General features: G+C 36.7%; 1 protein-coding gene across 1 annotated transcript in view; it reads left to right on the top strand.

The window, feature by feature from the left end:
• The window catches only part of LOC133459312 (ribosomal protein S6 kinase-related protein-like), a 31,161-nt gene extending 20,056 nt beyond the window's left edge, over nt 1-11,105 (top strand). The window contains exons 5-13 of the mRNA XM_061739195.1: nt 662-731; nt 4,084-4,191; nt 5,682-5,722; nt 5,929-5,956; nt 6,225-6,314; nt 6,459-6,547; nt 8,024-8,134; nt 8,221-8,334; nt 10,278-11,105. Coding sequence (XP_061595179.1) covers nt 662-731; nt 4,084-4,191; nt 5,682-5,722; nt 5,929-5,956; nt 6,225-6,314; nt 6,459-6,547; nt 8,024-8,134; nt 8,221-8,334; nt 10,278-10,502 — 876 coding nt within the window. The 3' untranslated portion in view covers nt 10,503-11,105. The remainder of the gene's footprint in view (nt 1-661; nt 732-4,083; nt 4,192-5,681; nt 5,723-5,928; nt 5,957-6,224; nt 6,315-6,458; nt 6,548-8,023; nt 8,135-8,220; nt 8,335-10,277) is intronic.
• The last annotated feature ends 9,050 nt before the right edge of the window (nt 11,106-20,155 follow it).

Below are 20,155 nucleotides of genomic sequence, written 5' to 3'. Positions count from 1 at the left end.
TGTCAAGATTAATGTTGAAATACAATTTCAAGAATAAAGTCGAAATTTCACCTTTTTTCTCAACATTTCAACTTTATTCACAAAATTTTGACTTTTTTCTCAACATTTCAAATTATTTCTCGAAATTGTACTTCAACATTATTCTCGACATTTCGACTTATTTTTCAACATTTCGTCTTTTTTCTCGAAATTGTACTTCAACATTAATATTGACATTTTGACTTTTTTCTCAACATTTCGACTTTTTTCTCAACATTTCAAATTATTTTTCGAAATTGTATTTCAACATTAATCTCAACATTTCGACTTATTTCTCAACATTTCGACTTTTTTCTCAACATTTCAAATTATTTTTCGAAATTGTATTTCAACATTAATCTCAACATTACGACTTATTTCTCGACATTTAGATTTTTTTCTCCAAGTGCATAATGAAAAAAAATCTTCCTCCTCAAAAATACTATTTTTATTTCTCTCCTGCCTGGCCCTAATACTCTTCCGTAGATTGGCGATATTTAGAAAGAGCTTAAAGAAATGATAAATTAAGTAATCTGGGAAAGAATGAATGCTAGTAAGGGAGGAAGGACCCGCTGGCCGTCTCCTTGACTGACGGTCAGAATCGAGCTCTTCCAGCTTTCCAACCTTTGACCTTTGCCCGCAGCGTCAGGTCCGCCACCCATTTGTCCACGACCTCCAGGACTGCTGGCAGACGCAGCGCCACCTCTACATTAGTGAGTCGGCAGCTGCCGGTGACCCACAACCCGAACCCCCCACTCCCCGTGTAACCTCACCGGTATCGTTGTCCAGGACCTGCTCACCGACCCCGACTCGGCTCCCAGAACAACACAAGTCAAAGATGCTGAGCTGAATATCAGTCCTTTGACTAGTGCAGGGGTTAGCAACCCGCGGCTCTTTAACGCCGCCCTGCTGGCTCATGAAGCTTTTTCAAAAATGTTTGACCTTTTTTTCCCCTTTTTTTCTTCTTTTTTTTCTCCTTTTTTTCTTCTTTTTTTCCTTTCTTCTTTTTTCCTTTTTTTCTCTTTTTTCTTCCTTTTTCCTTTTCTTTTTAATCGCGACATTTCGACTTTTTTCTCAAAATCTTGACTTTTTTCTTGACATTTGGACTTTTTTCTCGATATTTCGACTTTTTTCTCGAGATTTTGAATTTTTTCTCAACATTTCGACTTTTTTCTCGAGATTGTACTTCAACATTAATCTCGACATTTCGACTTTTTCCTTTTTCTTCTTTTTTCCTTTTTTTCTCTTTTTTTCTTCCTTTTTCCTTTTCTTTTTAATCGCGACATTTCGACTTTTTTCTCAAAATCTTGACTTTTTTTCTCGACATTTGGACTTTTTTCTCGATATTATGACTTTTTTCTCAACATTTCGACTTTTTTCTCAACATTTCGACTTTTTTCTCGAGATTGTACTTCAACATTAATCTCGACATTTCGACTTTTTTCTCGACATTTCGACTTTTTTCTCGACATTTCGACTTTTTTCTCGAGATTGTACTTCAACATTAATCTCGACATTTCGACTTTTTCCTTTTTCTTCTTTTTTCCTTTTTTTCTCTTTTTTTCTTCCTTTTTCCTTTTCTTTTTAATCGCAACATTTCGACTTTTTTCTCAAAATCTTGACTTTTTTCTCGATATTTCGACTTTTTTCTCAAGATTTTGAATTTTTTCTCAACATTTCGACTTTTTTCTCGAGATTGTATTTCAACATTAATCTCGACATTTCAACTTTTTTCTCGATATTTCAACTTTTTTCTCGAGATTTTGACTTTTTTCTCAACATTTCGACTTTTTTCTCGAGATTGTACTTCAACATTAATCTCGACATTTCGACTTTTTTCTCGACATTTCAACTTTTTTCTCGAAGTGCATAATGAAAAAAAAAATCTTCCCCCAGTTCTAACTAATATAGAAACATGCAGCATGTGTTGCCTTCATTTTAAGGCTTATACAAGACTTTTCATTTTTTACGGCTTCAGACATATTTGTTTTTTGTGTTTTTGGTCCAATATGGCTCTTTCTACATTTTGGGTTGCCGACCCCTGGACTTGTGGATGTTCATGCCTGCCTAGAAACACCGACTTCACCCCCACAACCCTCAGTCAGTTGCATCCCCGTCCTTCCCTCTCCCTCCAGAGCGTTTACCCTTTTATCCAAATGAGTCACTGACTCAGAACGCGTGACCTACATTGTTCGCACCCCCGAAAGCACAGTATCCACCGAACCAGATGTTGAACTTTCTATGCAGCACATCACTGAATCACATCGTTTAAACCATAAATAAATACAGAGAATATGGAAATGAAAATGAAAATGTAGACTTGAAGCTGTGCAGCATCATACTTTTCTGAAACCTCAGCGATGGAGAAGTTTATTATAGAAGATATCTGAAGTTTAGTTTAGTTTATTTAGCACATAACATAAAAAAATAACATTACACAAATAAGTGCAGTTACAAGAAACGGTGCAGGGAGGAGCGAGCAAGCCAGTAGGCTTATGAGGAGCCCCCACCTAATAACAGTTAACAAAATAGTTATGAGGATACAAAATCATAAAAATAAAAATAAATAATATATCGTAAAAATTGCATGCAGAACATGAATGAAAATAAAAGAAAAAAAGAAAATAAAAAAATACTGTAGACATGATCATGAAAATATGATTATTATGCTGAACAAATGGCAACACAGAATATGAAGTGCAAAAGAACATTAACAGTGGGAAAAGCAAGAGCTTTCTTGACTTCATTGTTGAATTAAATGCTCTCTTGAGCGACTTTTGAAAATGGATAGGGACCTACAATTGTTTGCAATCTGATACCAACTATTCCAGACTTTGACACCTTAATCTAAACAAAAATTGGCTTCTAGAAGTGCTGCTGAACATCTGCTCGTTTTTTATCTTTTTTTTTGTATTCTTTATTTAGGTATGGCAGTACATATCACAAAGTAAAAGCAGTAATATTCTTATCCGCATCCAGTTTTTTTCATTTTAAGTAAACATATTAAGAGATAAGAAAAGGGAAAAAAAGAAAAAACTAAAACTACAAAGAACTCTATACAATCTGAGAGAGACAGACTATAAACATAAAACCTCCATACAGAAGAAAAATAACATGATTCTCAGTTGGGTGGAGAATGAGATAATAATAATAATATTAATAAGGATAATGATACGATAGTATTAGTGTCTTCAGATCATTCAAGAATGTGAGGGGGAAGGAGGAGAAAAACAAAACAAGTTTTATCTATTCAATACCTCCACAGATTCTGGTTTAGTTTAGTTTAGTTTAGTTTTATTTAGCACATAACATAAAAAAATAACATTACACAAATAAGTGCAGTTACAAGAAACTGTGCAGGGAGGAGCGAGCAAGCCAGTAGGCTTATGAGGAGCCCCTACCTAATAACAGTTAACAAAATAGTTATGAGGATGCAAAATCATAAAAATAAAAATAAATAATATATCATAAAAATTGCATGTAGAACATGAATGAAAATAAAATAAAAAAAAAATTAAAAAAGAAGATAAAAAAAATTACTGTAGACATGATCATGAAAATATGAGTATTATGCTGAACAAATGGCAACACAAAATAAGTGCAAAAGAACATTAACAGTGGGAAAAGCAAGAGCAAAGGGTGCAAAAGGTGCAAAGGCTTCACATAACCCATTTCGTCCACAATTTTACAAACATTTTTCTGCAGACGGAGGCAAAATGTAATCTTTTCCATCATATATATATTATGAACTAAGTTTATCCATCCTGTATTGTGGCCTCAGGGAGCAACCAATGTCTCATGAGCGCTTTTTTAGCGGCAGTTATCAAAATCCCAAATAGGCTCCTTTTTATCTTATGTTAGAATGAAAAATGTTATTAAAATGCTGTGAATGGCTTCTGTTTGTTTAGTTATTTTATTGGAGGATGTTTTTATTCCTTTCCCTTCAGGATCACGCTTCTCCTTCCTGATTCTGTTCACCAGTGTTTGCTCCTCCGCCCTTCCCCACCCCTGAAGTCTGTCTCCGCGCCATAGAAACATGTTTTAATACATGATCTCCTCTCACAGTGTGTGACTACTGCAGTACAGGAGATCTGTACACCTACTGGCAGATGATCGGACAGTTTTCAGAGGACACGGTGCGAGTGTTTGCAGCAGAGTTGGGATGTGCTCTTGGTATGTAGCTACATAATACATTACAGATAAGATATTCAGATGCAGTATACTAATTTATGCTTGAGTACAGGTGCACAGCAAAAGAAAGTTCATAATTTCAATTAATTGCTAATCTATTTAATCTATTTTAATGATAAAGTTAACAGAACAGGGGCCTCATTTATAAAAGAGTGTGTAGGATTCATACTAAAAGTGCACGTTTGCCCAAAAGCCGAAAATGGCGTGTGCACAAAAACATCCGGATTTATAAAACCGTGTTCACCACACCTGCACGCAATGTTCGCTTTATAAATCACAGTCCAGCTAGAAGGTTGCACAGGTGAATTTGCCTCATATCCCGCCCTCTACACGCCCACTTCATACCATAAATGGGCAATGCAAAGTAGTTCATGACTGTATTTGGATATGAATGAGCCTGCTGAGCATGCGCAGCGCCACCTGCCTGTTTCTGCTGCGCGTCAGGATGAATGAGACGTGTCGAGCCACCGTGCCACTAAGTTTCACGGAGACTGAGATGGAGATGTTGTGGATGAGGTGGAGGCAGGAAAACGACATTATTTGGTAGTCACAGTAAAAGTAGAAAAAGTATATAAATAGTATAAAATAAAGCGATTGAGTCGTTGCTGTGCTAAACGCCATGAGTGCCACGGACAGATCTGTGGCAGAAATAAAAAAGAAGTGGTGTGATCTGAAGGTGAAGGCCAAGAGGTACGGAGCCCCTAAAGGGACACAGATTTTTTTTATATATATAATGAGTTTTACGTGCGTGCGTGAAACCTTTAAGGCTGATTTACGGCGTAGGTGTGCGTCGCCGCGTACCCTACGGCATAGGCTCTGCGTCGTTTTAACGTAGAACCATAATTTAGGCTTACGCCCACACGTAAAGGTTTCACACGCGCGTAAAACTCATTATATATTTACAAAAAATCTGAGTCCCTTTAGGGGCTCCGTAGAGTGGCCCGGCACTCATTTGTCCTGTCCTCAGTCACTCTATGGTTGTCGCGGTGGGTGACGAGGAGGTTCACGGCGTGTCCTGCACCGCGGCTGCAGCAGCAGCAGCAGCAGGGTCCTGACTGACGCTGAGCTTCAAACACAGAGGGACACGATCAGCGCTATTATATTATAAGTCTGATATATGTTGTGATATGTGATGACATTATTAAGAGTATGACATGAATCTGGCTCCATTTCACCACCTCACAGCCTGCGTCGCCAGTTCCCCATATCTTAAAAATATTCGTGTGCTAGGATCAAAGTTTGCGTAAAGATACGCACATTTTTCCGTTATTTTATTATTTTTAAATCCCAACCTTTGCGTAGAAGGTGGCGTGCGCATCTTTCAAGCCCTGTTTTGTTCGCACGCAAGCTTTATAAATGAGGCCCCTGAGCAGCACCAGGATTCATCCATGTCTTCTTATAGACTTCACTGTCAAACCTGTTATTAAAGCAGCTGAGTTTCATGTTCTGTTTTGTTTGTCACCCCCACAAAGGCTTCCTACATGATTTTGGGATCATCCACAGAGATGTGAAGGTAAATTATAACATTAGTATTCCTTGAAGTGATTGATTTCTTATTTTCAGACATGTGTGCATTATTTTGTTGACTGCATGACATTTGAAAAGCAGCAGGTAGAAATGTTGTTGTTATGTAATAAAGTGCAGTTTTAATATGACATGACAGTGATGTTACCCACTGATGAAAACTAGGTCCCTTTGCTGTGTTTTATTTCTCCCCAGATGGAAAACATCCTGCTGACGGACCACGGTAGGTGAAAGCTCGTCCCAGCAGAGAGCAGCAGAGCTCCGGTCTGCACAAGAGGCTCAGAAGCTTCCAGAAAACCTCTGGACGTGCACAGCTGTGTAATAACACACATTAACCCCAAAAAAGGGCATCTGTTTGCTCTGACGGAGGGAGTGAGCGTGTTATTATGGGCCTGTGTTTACATTTCATGTTTCATTATCTGTCATGACTGCGTTTGTGGTTAGAATGTGCTTTTAGAGGCTTGATAATGGAGAGAAATGGCCTTTTCCAGGACACCTCCGCCTGGCTGACTTTGGTCTGTCCCGGCGCCTGGAGAGAGGAGGCAGAGCCTTCACCATCTGTGGAACCATCCAGTACATGGGTGAGGAGAACAGCCCCCGACACAAACACATGCTGGACTGTTTATGCATCATGCATTTTAGACTCTACAGTGTTAGAAAGGGAAACAATGAAAGTGCAAATATGAAATATATCTGGAGCTGAAACGGCTCTGTTTCCTCTGCAGCCCCTGAGGTGCTGAGTGGGGGACCCTACAACCACGCAGCTGATTGGTGGTCGCTGGGAATCCTGCTGTTCTCATTGGTTACTGGAAAGGTATATATAGATATAGATATATATATATATGGATTTATAGTAATTTTATGGATATAATTAGAGGAAAATATATGAACCAGTGTATATATAGCATATTTACTCTTATATGGTTATTCAAGTATATTGTTCTCTATTATATTGTAGTATTATAGTAAAGTAATGATAATGTACATGCATACATAGTAGCACAACTAAATGCTGGACGTTTGTTTTGTTTTCTTTTGTTTGCCTTGGTTTGTTTTGATTTTGACTAAATTTATATACATATAATTGAGTATTATATCCAGTACTCGAGTTGTAAAAAAAATCAGGGGGGATGGTGGATTTTATCATATGGGGACAGATAATTTGTGCTGATTACAAATAATATAATATATTACAAATAATAGCACTGACCAAAACACCTGCAGAAATACTGTAGGAATGACATAGCAGCAGTTAAATGCAGCCTTCTGTAAGCTTTAAATATCCACTGGGCTTACATCAAATACATCAAAACACAACAATAAAAAACACTTTTCTGAACTTATCAATATGACTCTGTCCTTCACAGGATAAGTAAAATGGATCACTGCAAAAACTCACAATCTTAACAAGAATATTTGTCTTATTTCTAGTTAAAATGTCTCATTTTAGTAAAAAAAAATCTCATTACACCTAAAACAAGACTCATCACTGGAAAAAACAACAGTTTTCACCTGTTTCAAGTAAATTTTCACCTGAAATAAGTAAAAAAATCTGCCAGTGGAACGAGATGTTATTGCTTGTAATAAGAAGATAAATCTTGTCCCACTGGCAGATTTTTCTACTTATTTCAGGTGAAAATGTATTTGAAACAGGTGAAAATTGTCAAATAAGTTATTTTTCTGGTGTTCTTTTTCTGGTGATGACTCTAAATGTTGAAATAGCAGTAAAACCACATTCATTGATGAAATGACATAAGGGATGGAAAGGGGGGATGACAGTTTTACAGGGGAGATGATGTTGACCGTTTTTATTTCAGGGGGGATGCCACCCCCCTCATCCCCCCTCAACTCCAGTACTGATTATATCACTGTATTGAACAGTTATTAAAGTAGGTATGTGTGTTTTATAAGTAAGCTTATTGAAACTCGTCTTACTATATGTAAGAATGTATGTAAGATTCAGGGGTAGAACTCGATATGTGTTTACTTCAATCCTACTCCGTTTTGACCATGTTGGTGGATCCGTGAGGTCTGCCAAGTGCTGTGTATATATATATATATATATATATATATATATATATATATATATATATATATATATATATGATTTGTATTCTGTTTTTTTTTACTTTTTTGTACTCTTTTTTTTTTTTTTTTTTTTTTTTTTTTAATCATACATGTTCGAAATAAAATCATCAAATCAAATCAAGGTGAGCACCATGACAAGAAAGTAGCAGCAACAATTATTAAATTTAGCTTTTAATTGAAAATCCTCCTAATGTGTCTGCAGTTCCCCGTGTCCCCAGAACCGGACCACTGCAGCATGCTGAGGAAAGTGAGGACGTTTCCCTACGAGATTCCCCTCAGCTTCAGCCCCCAGCTGGCCCTGCTGATCACCGAGGTATTCACACACCGTTAAACCTGCTGCTGCTGGACGTTTGGATCATTTCATGTGATATCGTGACCTAAACTCCATGGTGTGTTCAGCTTTTATGTAAGACTCCCACCCGCCGCCTGAGAACTCTGGACCGCTTCAAACGGCAAACATTCTTCCACGGGACGACATTTGACCTGGACCTGCTGCAGCGGCGGCCCGTGGAGGTACATGTAGTTCACACACCTCAGATACTTGAAACAAGGTTTTCCTTACTGGCAGGTTAATTTATTTATTATTTATTATTTAATAAAAGAACAATTTAATATAAACCCAGATGTTCCTAAATTCTGAATAAAAGGGAGCAGAAAGAAGAAAAATCTGCCACATTTACCCCAAGAAATCCATTCACAAATAACGTAAATTAAAAAACAACAACAAAATAAAATAAAATAGTTGCCAGCCGACAAAGACAGTCGGCTTTAGTTCCCAAGTTACAATTAAGGTAAATCCATTCTTTTTTTTCTTTTTTTTTTACCTTGTCTGCACAAATATTAATGGTTGATACCATGCCGGTAAAAACCTAAGGCGTATATATGTGAATTATTACTATATTTAATATATATACATATATATACGCATACACATACAAGTAAGGTAAATCCATTCAAACAACAAACAATGTTTATACCTTTTATAACGATGGGGATGTCAATCCAACGTAACTAACATATTTCATTATATCTCCTAAACATACTGGCTTTAATTGTTCTTTTGAATGCACTGTTTGTTTTGAATCTGTGTATCATTTGTTCATTCGGTTTTCAAAATAAAACCAAAAGTAAGAAAACGAAAAATCAACTCATTTTCTCAGTATTCGTTTCCTAACTAAAATGAAAACACGGATAACGACCGTTTCACGTTTTATCCATTTTTGATACACTTTTGATTTGGATTCTTTGGTTTCTTTGTTCAGATAAAACATAAACCGATTCCTTTCACACAAACACAACGTTCCATCAGTTTACTCCTGAATCTTGCTTTTTTAAAGATCTCGGTTCCTTTTAAGTAATACTTGCTTTTCTCTTTTTTCAAATCTTTTCTGAATGTTGATTGGTAAAGTTGTTCTATGAGCTTTAAACATCATTTGCAGAATACTATAATCTACTAATTCATTGGACTAATGGATTTGTTGGATCTCTACATCGTTTTCTACTGATTATTCTTATGGCTCTTTTTTTGCAAAATGAAAATTGACTGAATATATGTTTTACAGCCATTTCCCCAAACCTCAACACAGTAGGTCAGATATGGAACAATCATAGTGTTATATAGAGGGTTTGCATTGATGTCACTTTCCCACTGGACCAGCCCCCTTACTCACACTGAGTGGTAAAACATCAGAAAAAATGTCTGCAACTAGTGGAGAAGACGGGATAACAGCTGATTATCGGCTTAAATTAAAGGCAGTTGGACTTGACAGTGACCCGTACAGTTACCAAGAACCAGTGGTCCATGGACATTAATATTTGGTACAGTTACCAAGAACCAGTGGTCCATGGACATTAATATTTGGCCGCGAATCCAGTTTCCTGATATTTATATGTACTTAATTTCTACACCGGGGGAAATACACGAAGCAAAGCTTGAAGGCTTACAAAAGTCTTGCCACTTGGTCCGACTTCAAGACAGGATTTGTTGGAGAAATTAAAGTGATGAAGACACCGAACTTTATGATTTGACCGTTTAACGTTAGATACCCAAAAATCCAACATTACCTGATACAAAATGGGAACCACAAATCCACGTTTCGGTGTCTGGAATCCAGTTGTTTCTGAGAATTGCAGCGATCCATTTGTCTCTCTTACGGCAGTCTGTAAAACGATAACTCTGATTTCTTGCTAAATCTATGAGTTCAGTCGATCGCACAACAGCTTTTTCCCATTTTAGATGTTTTCCAGTTGCTCAAACTGAAAGTTTACGCTGCCACTCAGTCTTTCTGACACTCAGTCTTTCTGACACTCAGTCTTTCTGACACTCAGTGGGCGTAACCCGCTGTGAAGTCGCATCTGTGACGTCATGTGCATTCCCTCCATAAAATGTACAACGCTTTGTTCAATGAATCCTTTACTTTGTGTAACAGAGCGGTTGTGTTTGATATCTGATCCAGGTGATCCTGGAGCTGAGGGAACGACCCGACCGGGCCGCCAAGGCTCGGCGAGGCCTCACGTTGTCCCTGCAGCCTCTGAAGGGCTTCGACTACGACTCGCTGCTCAGCCCTCCAGCCACGCCGGACACCCAGCTGGACGCAGACGCTCACGCACGCGCAGCTGCCGCCCTGCCGGGCCCGGCGCTGCAGGACACTCAGGAAACACGCAGGGAAATCTTCGTGTGACGGACTTCACGTTTACGACGCACTGACTTTAAAGGCCACGCTTCGCTCACACTGTTTCACCCTTCACACCGGCGTGAAGATGTCTTATTCTGAAGAAATTAAATACAGGACTGTCTAAGAAAATTAGAATATTGTGATTTTCTGTAATGCAATTACAGAAACAAAAATGTCATACATTCTGGATTCATTACAAATCAACTGAAATATTGCAAGCCTTTTATTATTTTAATATTGCTGATCATGGCTTACAGTTTAAGAAAACTAAAATATGCCTGTATGTTAAGGAAATATAACGAAAAATGTTGAGTTCTATTGACATACCCCTAGGCGGTGGTAATTTTATTTAAATTTTATTTTAATGTTATTTTAATTTTATTTTATTTTAGTTGTTTTTATTCACTTAGTTGTTGTTTTTTTATTATTATTTTTAATTTATGTTATTTGTGAAAGGGGCAGATCAGATAAGATTCTTCTTCTTTCTGCTCCCTTTTCATTCACAAGTTAGGAACATTTGTATTTGTATTTGTATTGAATTGTTTTGTTTTTTGAATGAAATAAAGAATAAAATGAAAAATGAAATGTCCTATCCCAAAAAATTTGAATATTCTGGGAATTTTAATCTTAAACTGTAAACCATAATCAGCAATATTAAAATAATAAAAGGCTTGCAATATTTCAGTTGATTTGTAATGAATCCAGAATGTATGACATTTTTGTTTTTTTAATTGCATTACAGAAAATAAAGAACTTTATCACAATATTCTAATTTTCTGAGACAGTCCTGTATAATGCATATTCGGATCTCATTTTACGCCCAAAGCAGCTGCATTTAAAATCATATTCATAAAAAATGCTAGAAAGTTTCATGCTTTTTTACGATGGACTGAACAGTTTTTTTTATTTGTTTGCCTTTTTTCACGACGACCACTTCAAGCCTCTCTGCTCGACTTTTGTGCAACAGATCAGTTTTACATCGCTTTATCAGGCTGCCCCGTTAAAACGTGGTGTTTGGACGCTATCAGCTTCACGAAGTTTATTTAACGCATTTTTTAATCTTTCGTTTCTAACTAATCCATTCAGACCTCAAGTGAAGTGAATGGATTTGTGAACTTCTGCCCTTTTTTGTCACGTTGCTTCACCACGAAACCTTTTTTTTGTAGCACTAGTGGACTAAATAAACCCCTCATAGACTCATATCTTTACTTTAGACTCCACTTGACTCTTTTCTCCTGTAAATCTTCAAGTAAACAGTTGCAACAGCACATTTATCGTCATCATTTAAAGTCTGTGACTCAGGGGAGCCTCGTTGTTTTCCCTGTTTATCTGGGAATGGACGTTAAGCAATACTATTCTCACTGTTTAGTCCAGGTAACGTTTTTATATCTGCAGGGGTTGTTTTGTATTGTTAACGGCTGCTATATCCCAGATCACTAAACTCACGTTCAGGATGATTTTATTACGTATGACCTGATGTTTACCCAGAATGCCTCCCATATGAAATGCTTGTGCATATATTTGTTGATATATATAAATATATTCCTCTTATTGAAGTTTACATTAAAGATTTGGAGGTGATTTGATGCTGTGGTGTATTTTTGTATTTTATTATGTCGCACCAATGAAATATTAAACTGATCTCTGCTGATGTGACAACATGATGGTTTGAAGAAAGATACACGAGCTGCTTTCAAACAGACGTTGCAGCATAAAGACGCACAAGAGATCTCTTCTTCATCATGCCTCCACCCCCCCAAATGTGCATGTGCATTAAGCACTACTATCCTAGTCTCCAATCTGAATAACGCTGCAGTCAACTCTCAGCAACAAACCCATAATGCATTTGGCTGGTTTTGGATTTATCTGTGTTCCTGTTTTATTTTGAAAGTCTGTAGTTAAAAGTTTGACTTCCCCAGTTCATCTGTCCTGAGTGTTTGCACCCGTCTCATCAGCACTTGTGTGTGTATATACAGAACTCGAGTTGAGGGGGGATGAGGGGGGATGGCATCCCCCCCTGAAATAAAAACGGTCAAAATCATCCCCCCTATAAAACTGCCATCCCCACTTTCCATCCCTTATGTCATTTCATCAATGAATGTGGTTTTACTGCTATTTCAACATTTAGAGTCATCACCAGAAAAATAACACCAGAAAAATAACTTATTTGACAATTTTCACCTGTTTCAAGTAAATTTTCACTTGAAATAAGTAGAAAAATCTGCCAGTGGGACAAGATTTATCTTCTTATTACAAGCAAAAAAAATCACTGGCAGATTTTTCTACTTATTTCAAGTGAAAATCTACTTGAAACAGGTGAAAATTGTTGTTTTTTCCAGTGATGAGTCTTGTTTTAAGTGTAATGGGATTTCTTTTACTAAAATGAGACATTTTAACTAGAAATAAGACAAATATTCTTGTTAAGATTTAGAGTTTTTGCAGTGATCCATTTTACTTATCCTGTGAAGGACAGAGTCATATTGATAAGTTCAGAAAAGTGTTTTTTATTGTTGTGTTTTGATGTATTTGATGTAAGCCCAGTGGATATTTAAAGCTTACAGAAGGCTGCATTTAACTGCTGCTATGTCATTCCTGCAGTATTTCTGCAGGTGTTTTGGTCAGTGCTATTATTTGTAATATATTATATTATTTGTAATCAGCACAAATTATCTGTCCCCATATGATAAAATCCACCATCCCCCCTGATTGTTTTTTACAACTCGAGTACTGTGCATATACTGTCTTGTCGTTAGTTTCCTCCCTGCTTGTCTGTACTGTTTGGTTCTTGTTCCTGTCTTGGTCCCTTGGGGTCTCCGTGTTCAGTCCTCCTTGTGGGTTTTTGATTTATTCTCAGTTCTGAGTCTAGTTTCCTTGTGGTCTCCCTGCATTGCAGCTTTTATTTTAAATAAATCACTTGTCCCTTCTACTCCTGACGCCTCCTCTTCTACATTTGGGTCATTGAGTGTCAAAGTTTGCAAATTTGGCAAGTGCAGCCAGTCCCTGCCTCTCCAACCACCAAGATTAAAAAAAAACCTGGTTGTTTTTTTTTCCTAGTGCATCTTTAGCACTAATAAATTAGGCATTTTGACAGCCGGTCTGAACCTCAGACTGTTCCTTTGCTGCACTTAGTTCCTCCTCTACTGCAGACATTCTCTCACCCCCATCTTGCCTTTCCACAACGCCATTTCACCCCGTGGCGACTCTTCTGGTCCCATTCACACAGCCAGGTTGTTCGGCCGCTGTGGCGCCTATTCAGACCTGCTGACGTCTGAAAGGGCATGGGGGGGCGGGATGAATGATAAACGAGTGCACGGCCAGACGACCTTGGGAGTGTTGGGAGACAGGAGTGTAAGGAAGCGACATGAGTGCTGTGTGAATGACGATGCAGAAAAGGGAAACGGGTGCACGGACGTCTCCAAACTCAGATGTAAGACAGCAGTGTTGAAGCGAGGAGAAAAAAAACATCTGTCTGACAGCTGCATTCAGTAAAAATAGATAAATAGAATTAAAAGGTTAGGCACAATGAAGAAAAAACCACCAGGTTTTGACCTACAGGTAGGAGGAGCAACTTAGCAGTAGTAGTAACAGCTGCCGGCCAAACCCTGCCTGCTTTGAAAACTGCAGTAACCTCCTGCTGAAGCCAGTTTCAAATGTATAAAAGTCTATAATGAGAGTATACCAGCTAGATTAGGAACATCCTCTCCCAGACTGATGCTGAAACACTAATTCACACGTTTGTATCTTCTAGACCAGATTACTATTTATTTATTTATTATTTATTGGATCCCCATTAGTCCTCATAAATATGAAGACTATTCTTCCTGGGGTCCACATTAAATCAAACAATTAATCAACAATACAGCATTTATACAAAGAATTACATGGATCAATTAACCTGAAAATATTAACATGAATTTTCAGCGCATATGAACATTAAATAATAATAATAATAATAATAATATGAACATTGAATAATACAATGCAAATTAATGTAAATTACAGAGTAGAATGTAATGTACCGAGTACAATATAAATTAATAAGTAACCTGATTGATAGAAATATTAACATGAATGGATTCCCTTAACGTAGTTTTCTAATAGACTATTGTAACAAAATATTATGTCGAAACACAGCTTCTCTCAGTTTACTTTTGAAACTAACCATTCCTGTGGTTGAAATCAAGTGTGGGGGGAGACTGTTCCAGTGAGCTACAGCCCTGTACATAACAGACCTTTTGAGTGCGTTGGTTCTCGGTAAAGGCAAGGTGAAGTTGTTTGCTGAGGCCTGTCTAGTTCTATAATTATGTTTCTGCGACTATAATGTTTTATTAGCAGGATGTCCAAATAATTCTCTGAATATTCTCCAGCTGATGCATCTTTCCTTTCTTCAGATCAACCCTCAGTTATTAATTAGAAGTATCTCATAACCATCATTGTTCTCCATTGTTCCTGTAGTTTGTTGTGCTGGTCTGTTTTCTCTTTTGTGCATGTTTGCAGGCCAGAGCTTCAGGAGCTGCATGCTGACCTGCAGTCCCTCCCTCTCTGACCACCTCAGTGTTCATATAATCATCTCTGTAGTGCACCAGCTAACCAGCTATCAGTCATATGTACATAAAACTCTTGATTCTCCTGCTCACGGATAGTTAATACTAATATACCCACTCTTCGTCAAACTGAGAACACTCAAATTCAAGGATCTGGTCGACTTCAAAACTTTACAAATCATGCAGAAAGCAAATCATCATCAGTTGTCACAAGACATCCAGAAGTTGTTTCAAATAAAAGAAAATAAACACAAACTCAGGGGAATATGCAATTTTAAAAAACAGCATGTACGAACAAACATCAAAACCCATTGTGTATCAGTGAAGGGAGTTAATCTGTGGAACAACTGTAAAGATGAAATGAAATCATGCAATTCACTAAGTAAGTTTAAACAAATCTTTAAAATCAATACTCTTTATGGATACAAAACGGAAATGGACACATGAACCGACAGCCAGTGACCAAAGTGCCTTGCTCAGCTGAACTACTTTTTCTTTTCTTTTCTGCTTTTCTTTTAGAAGTTCTGTGAAATGAAGAAATGGTAAAAACAGAACATTAGAAGGGGTAGGACTAGAAAAGTTTTTTGAAACTTCATCCTACACCCTTTCAAACAGGAAATATTTATCTACATATAGATTTGTCTCTTTAATTTGCTTTGTTTTGCTTATGTTTTTTTTTTTGTTTTTTAGGTATATACATTTTATGTATTCTGATTATTTTTTTTTGTTTTTGTTTTAACCTGTTTGAATAAATAATTAAACTAAAAACTAAAAAAAAACTAAACTAAAATTAAACTAAATATCTTGTCTTTTGTACCTTTGGCAGTGTGTCTGTGTCTCTGCTTTCTCTGTTCTTCACCCTCTCTGTCTGTTTTCTCTTTTCCTGCTCCGCCCAACTGCCCCCCTCCCTTAGGATCCAGGTCCAGGTCCAGGTTTCTTCCTTCCTAAAGGGGAGTTTTTCCATGCCAGTGTTTATGTTATGTTTATGTAATAATTGCTCGGGCTCATCTGGGTCTCTGGAAAGATCCTAGAGGCAACTTGTATTTGTAATAGTGACTATATAAAAATAATTGAATTGAATTGTAGCATGGTTTTACACAAAATTAAATCCATCACACAGTTAAACACAGTTAAATAGATTCCTTTGAGTAAAAATGTAAGGGTCAGTAGAAGCATTTTTCTTCTGCCACTTACATCAGCTCAAGGAAAAATGTATTCTAGCTCAAATTCCTTGAATATATAATTCCTGAAAAAGTTATAATCGAAATTACTTGAGAAATCAGTTTGTTTATTTGCAGAAGGAACAATCTTACGTGACCCAGTATTTTTCTCTTTTATTCCTGTATCCAAAGCAAAAGTTGTAAGTCTGCTTTTTCCCCCCAAAGCCCAGATGATTGTTTACTAAAAACATGTCTATGATAGCAGAGAATCCCTTCATCCAGCAAACTCCAACACCTTATCTCTAAGGAAACAAAGAGAACATTAGTTTTACCTTTTGTCTTGACTAGACTATTGCTTCTACTTTTAAGAATACTATAAACATATACCGTAAGACCGTTTGACCAGCGTTAGAAATATAAGGTTATTTTTCTAGAGGGATGGTTTTTGCGGTGCACTAGCTTCAGATGTTTGTCTCCAAAACATCTTGGTTGTGTAGAAGCAAAACACTGAAGCTGAGCCTCTTATTCTGCAGAGGAATGAGCTGACAGCCACAATACAGGCATGCGGGCAGTAAACCAACCAGTCCTTATGAGCATTTCATTCAGCGACAGAACTGTGGCTCATTTAATCACATGACAACAATGCAACACATCTGTTAGCTCAGAAAAACACTCAGTTATGTTCATGTTAGATTTATAATTATAGGGATTTCTTTTAACTCCTGATTTATATGATGTCAGTCAAGCCATCTCTGGACTCCTTCAGAGTCTCAATTCTCATAATCCTTCTCCTTTTCAATACAAAGACTCTGCGATGATATTGAAAGATCTGCATGTTTTTTTGTCTGGTGCACCACAAGAAAAACAGTGAACAGAATAAAATGTTATTACAAGCTTTATTAAATCATGCACAATATCTTCAAACCGGAAGTAGGAGAGGAATGCACACGGTGGTCATTGATCCAGTCGTATTTATACTAAAAAAGGAGGTGTTTTGTACGTGAAAGACACCTAAACGTCATCTTTTAGCCTCATATTTCTGTTGATTGTTTCTTATTTTGTCTCTAGGTAGTGTAAACTCTTGTGTGTTAGAGTCAGTAGTCATAGTTGCAGCTAAAGAACAAGACTATAATAGTTAGTCTCAAATATAGCTTTGTGGTAGATATGCTGCTATAGGCTTATGCTGCAGGGGGGCACTGACATGATCCACTGGGCGGTGCCTCTCACCCTTCTTCTCCTCTTCCCTTCCTCTCTTCTCCATTTCCATTTTTATTTATTATAAGTATCTCATAGCTATCATTTTTGTCCATCGCTCCTGTAGTTTCTTGTGCTGGCCCCCTTTTTTCTCTTTTGTGCATGTTTGCAGGCCGGAGCTTCAGGAGCTGCGTCAATTGAATTGAAAATTATTTGAGGTGACCACCTCACGTAAGATCTTTTCAACCCAGAAAAGATCTAAGATAACTAAAACTTTAAGAAAAACAGGATGGGAACCATCAGTTTTAAAACATCTGTTTCTCTTCATTGTCTTCACGTAAAGAAGAGAAAACAGCTAAACAGTCTTAACAGTCTAGTCATAAAAACAGGAGGTGATCCTGCCCTGAGATCAACCACCAGGGTAGAATCTTAAATAAAAACCCTTCAAACCTTTAAATAATTTCATGAAATCCTCACAATATCCCTGAGACAGTATCAACAGACAAAGAAGAGAGATTTAGAGAAGTAATCTCACATACCCACCGTTTGCAACATCACCACTAACATTTCAAATACTTCACTTCCATCTTAGGAGCCGTGGTTGGGCGCACTTCTCTTCAGCATCTAAAGGTCACGCATTTTGTAAACAACACCGATAAAACCACTGGCTACAGAAGTGGCATTGCTTAGTTTTACCACATTTTTTACAAATGCACCTTCATCTGAGGCAATGGAGACTTTCAGGATAAAACTACAGTGCACCGCCCACACACACACACACACACACACACACACACACACACACACACACACACTTCAATCATATTTGACTATACATCTGTTTAAATGCCATCAATTTCAAGTACAATGAAGGTTTCAAATAAAAACTATGTCCATGCATTAGTGTAACCAACTATTCTTGACCTTAACATGAAAGAGGGGGAAATAGCTCTGTTTTATGGCACCCAGTTAGCAACAGGCCGACACGTGTTGGTGAGTGACAGTGAGTCAGATCCAGGATGTGCAGAGCGTCACGTCGCAGCTCTGTGAGAGGAAACTTCCCTCCAGGGTGTTAGAGGAAAAGATGATGCAACTCACTAGTAACCGTCCTCTTTACACACATTTTATAAAATCTTAGCTGTGATATTTCTAAGAAAAAAACCACAAGTGCAAATTGATTTTCACTGTAAACCAAAAGGTTTACAGTTCACTGTGGTCTGTTTAGATGTCTACTTTATGATGTGACACATTTTTCAGAGATTGGGTTATATTTATGACTACATTAGTTTGTTAGAAATTGATTATGATCCATTTGGGTATATTTTAGCTGGATCTCTTTCAAAAGAAAAAACGATTGAACCGATAAGAAATTAAAATCCTGTTCTAAAAATTGAAGGAGTGTCTATTTTCCTGAAACTTGACACTTGGAAACAGATTTATTTCTTGTTTTCTTTATGGAGATCATTCCTCTAATATGTATATCAGTATATCCTTGCTGAAGTGGCCTCGAGCAAGCAGAAACAAACTTTACCCTCACAAGATTAGAGATCCTCTCAGCCACATTTCAGGTTTAGGTCAAGGAAATAATTTGTTTTATTCAGGTCAGGTATATAATTGGTCAGAATCATCCGAGTTAATGTGGTAAACATAAGATGTATTGTTGTCCCTCTAAAATGTTGATATTGGTCTCGGGTTGTTTTGGGTTTTTTTTTATAAGGCCCATCTGAACCATCTCATATGTTCAGTATATGTTGTTTTTTATATGCAGACTAAAAATGAAACGTTTTTAATAATATCTTAATCACCGTGCAACAATAATAATAATAATAATAACCACAATCATATGCTGTAACAATGCACCTTTCAATAACCATGTCTACCTCCAACTGCTGCACCTTTCACTTTTTGTAAATTGTATATATGTTAATCAGAGCTGTCATTTGTCTATTTACTGTACAGTGAGCAAAAATAACCGAGTCAAATTCCCTGATTTGGCCAAATAAATATGATTCTGATTCTCTGATTCTGATTCCATCTTGAAACGTGAAAAAGACACAAGTGTAAATTGATTTTTACTGTAAACAAAAAAATGGTTCAGTATTTTACAAGTCACTGTGGTCTGTTTAGATTTATATTTCTTTTTTTTTTTTCAATTATGCTTTTTATTGTTTCCTTCACAGACATTCATCACGACAGTCCAATGCATCCACAGATGTATAATCAGAGCAGCAAAAATATACGAATAAAGAGGTATATAAAAATAAGTTAAAAAAAATAGCAGATACAGCTGAATTCACCAAAGGTAGATTTCTATTTCTTGATGTGACACATTTGTCAGAGATTGGGTTATATTTATGTCTACATTAATTTGTTAGAAATTGATTATGATCCATTTGGGTATATTTAATAATAATAATAATAATAATAATAATAATAATAATAATAATAATAATAATAATAATAATAATAATAATAATACATTTAATTTATAACGCACTTTCCATTCGGAGAATCTCAAAGTGCTACAAGAGGGAAAAAAAAGCTATATCTCTAGTACCGATAAATACTAATATATAAAAGAAATTAAAATCCTGTTCAAACATTTTTTTTTAACTGTTTATTACTAAGCTTGGTGAAATAGAAATTGAGTATGTTCAATTTGGGTATATTTTAGCTGGATCTCTTTCAGAAGAAAAAACGATTCAACTGATAAATACTAATATATAAAATAAATTAAAATTCTTTTGTAAAAATTGAAGGA

The sequence above is a fragment of the Cololabis saira genome, chromosome 14 (assembly GCF_033807715.1).
Source record: "Cololabis saira isolate AMF1-May2022 chromosome 14, fColSai1.1, whole genome shotgun sequence".
Lineage (NCBI taxonomy): Eukaryota > Metazoa > Chordata > Actinopteri > Beloniformes > Belonidae > Cololabis > Cololabis saira.
Note: the sequence above shows the minus strand (reverse complement) of the source record. Positions and strands in the feature narration are given on the sequence as shown.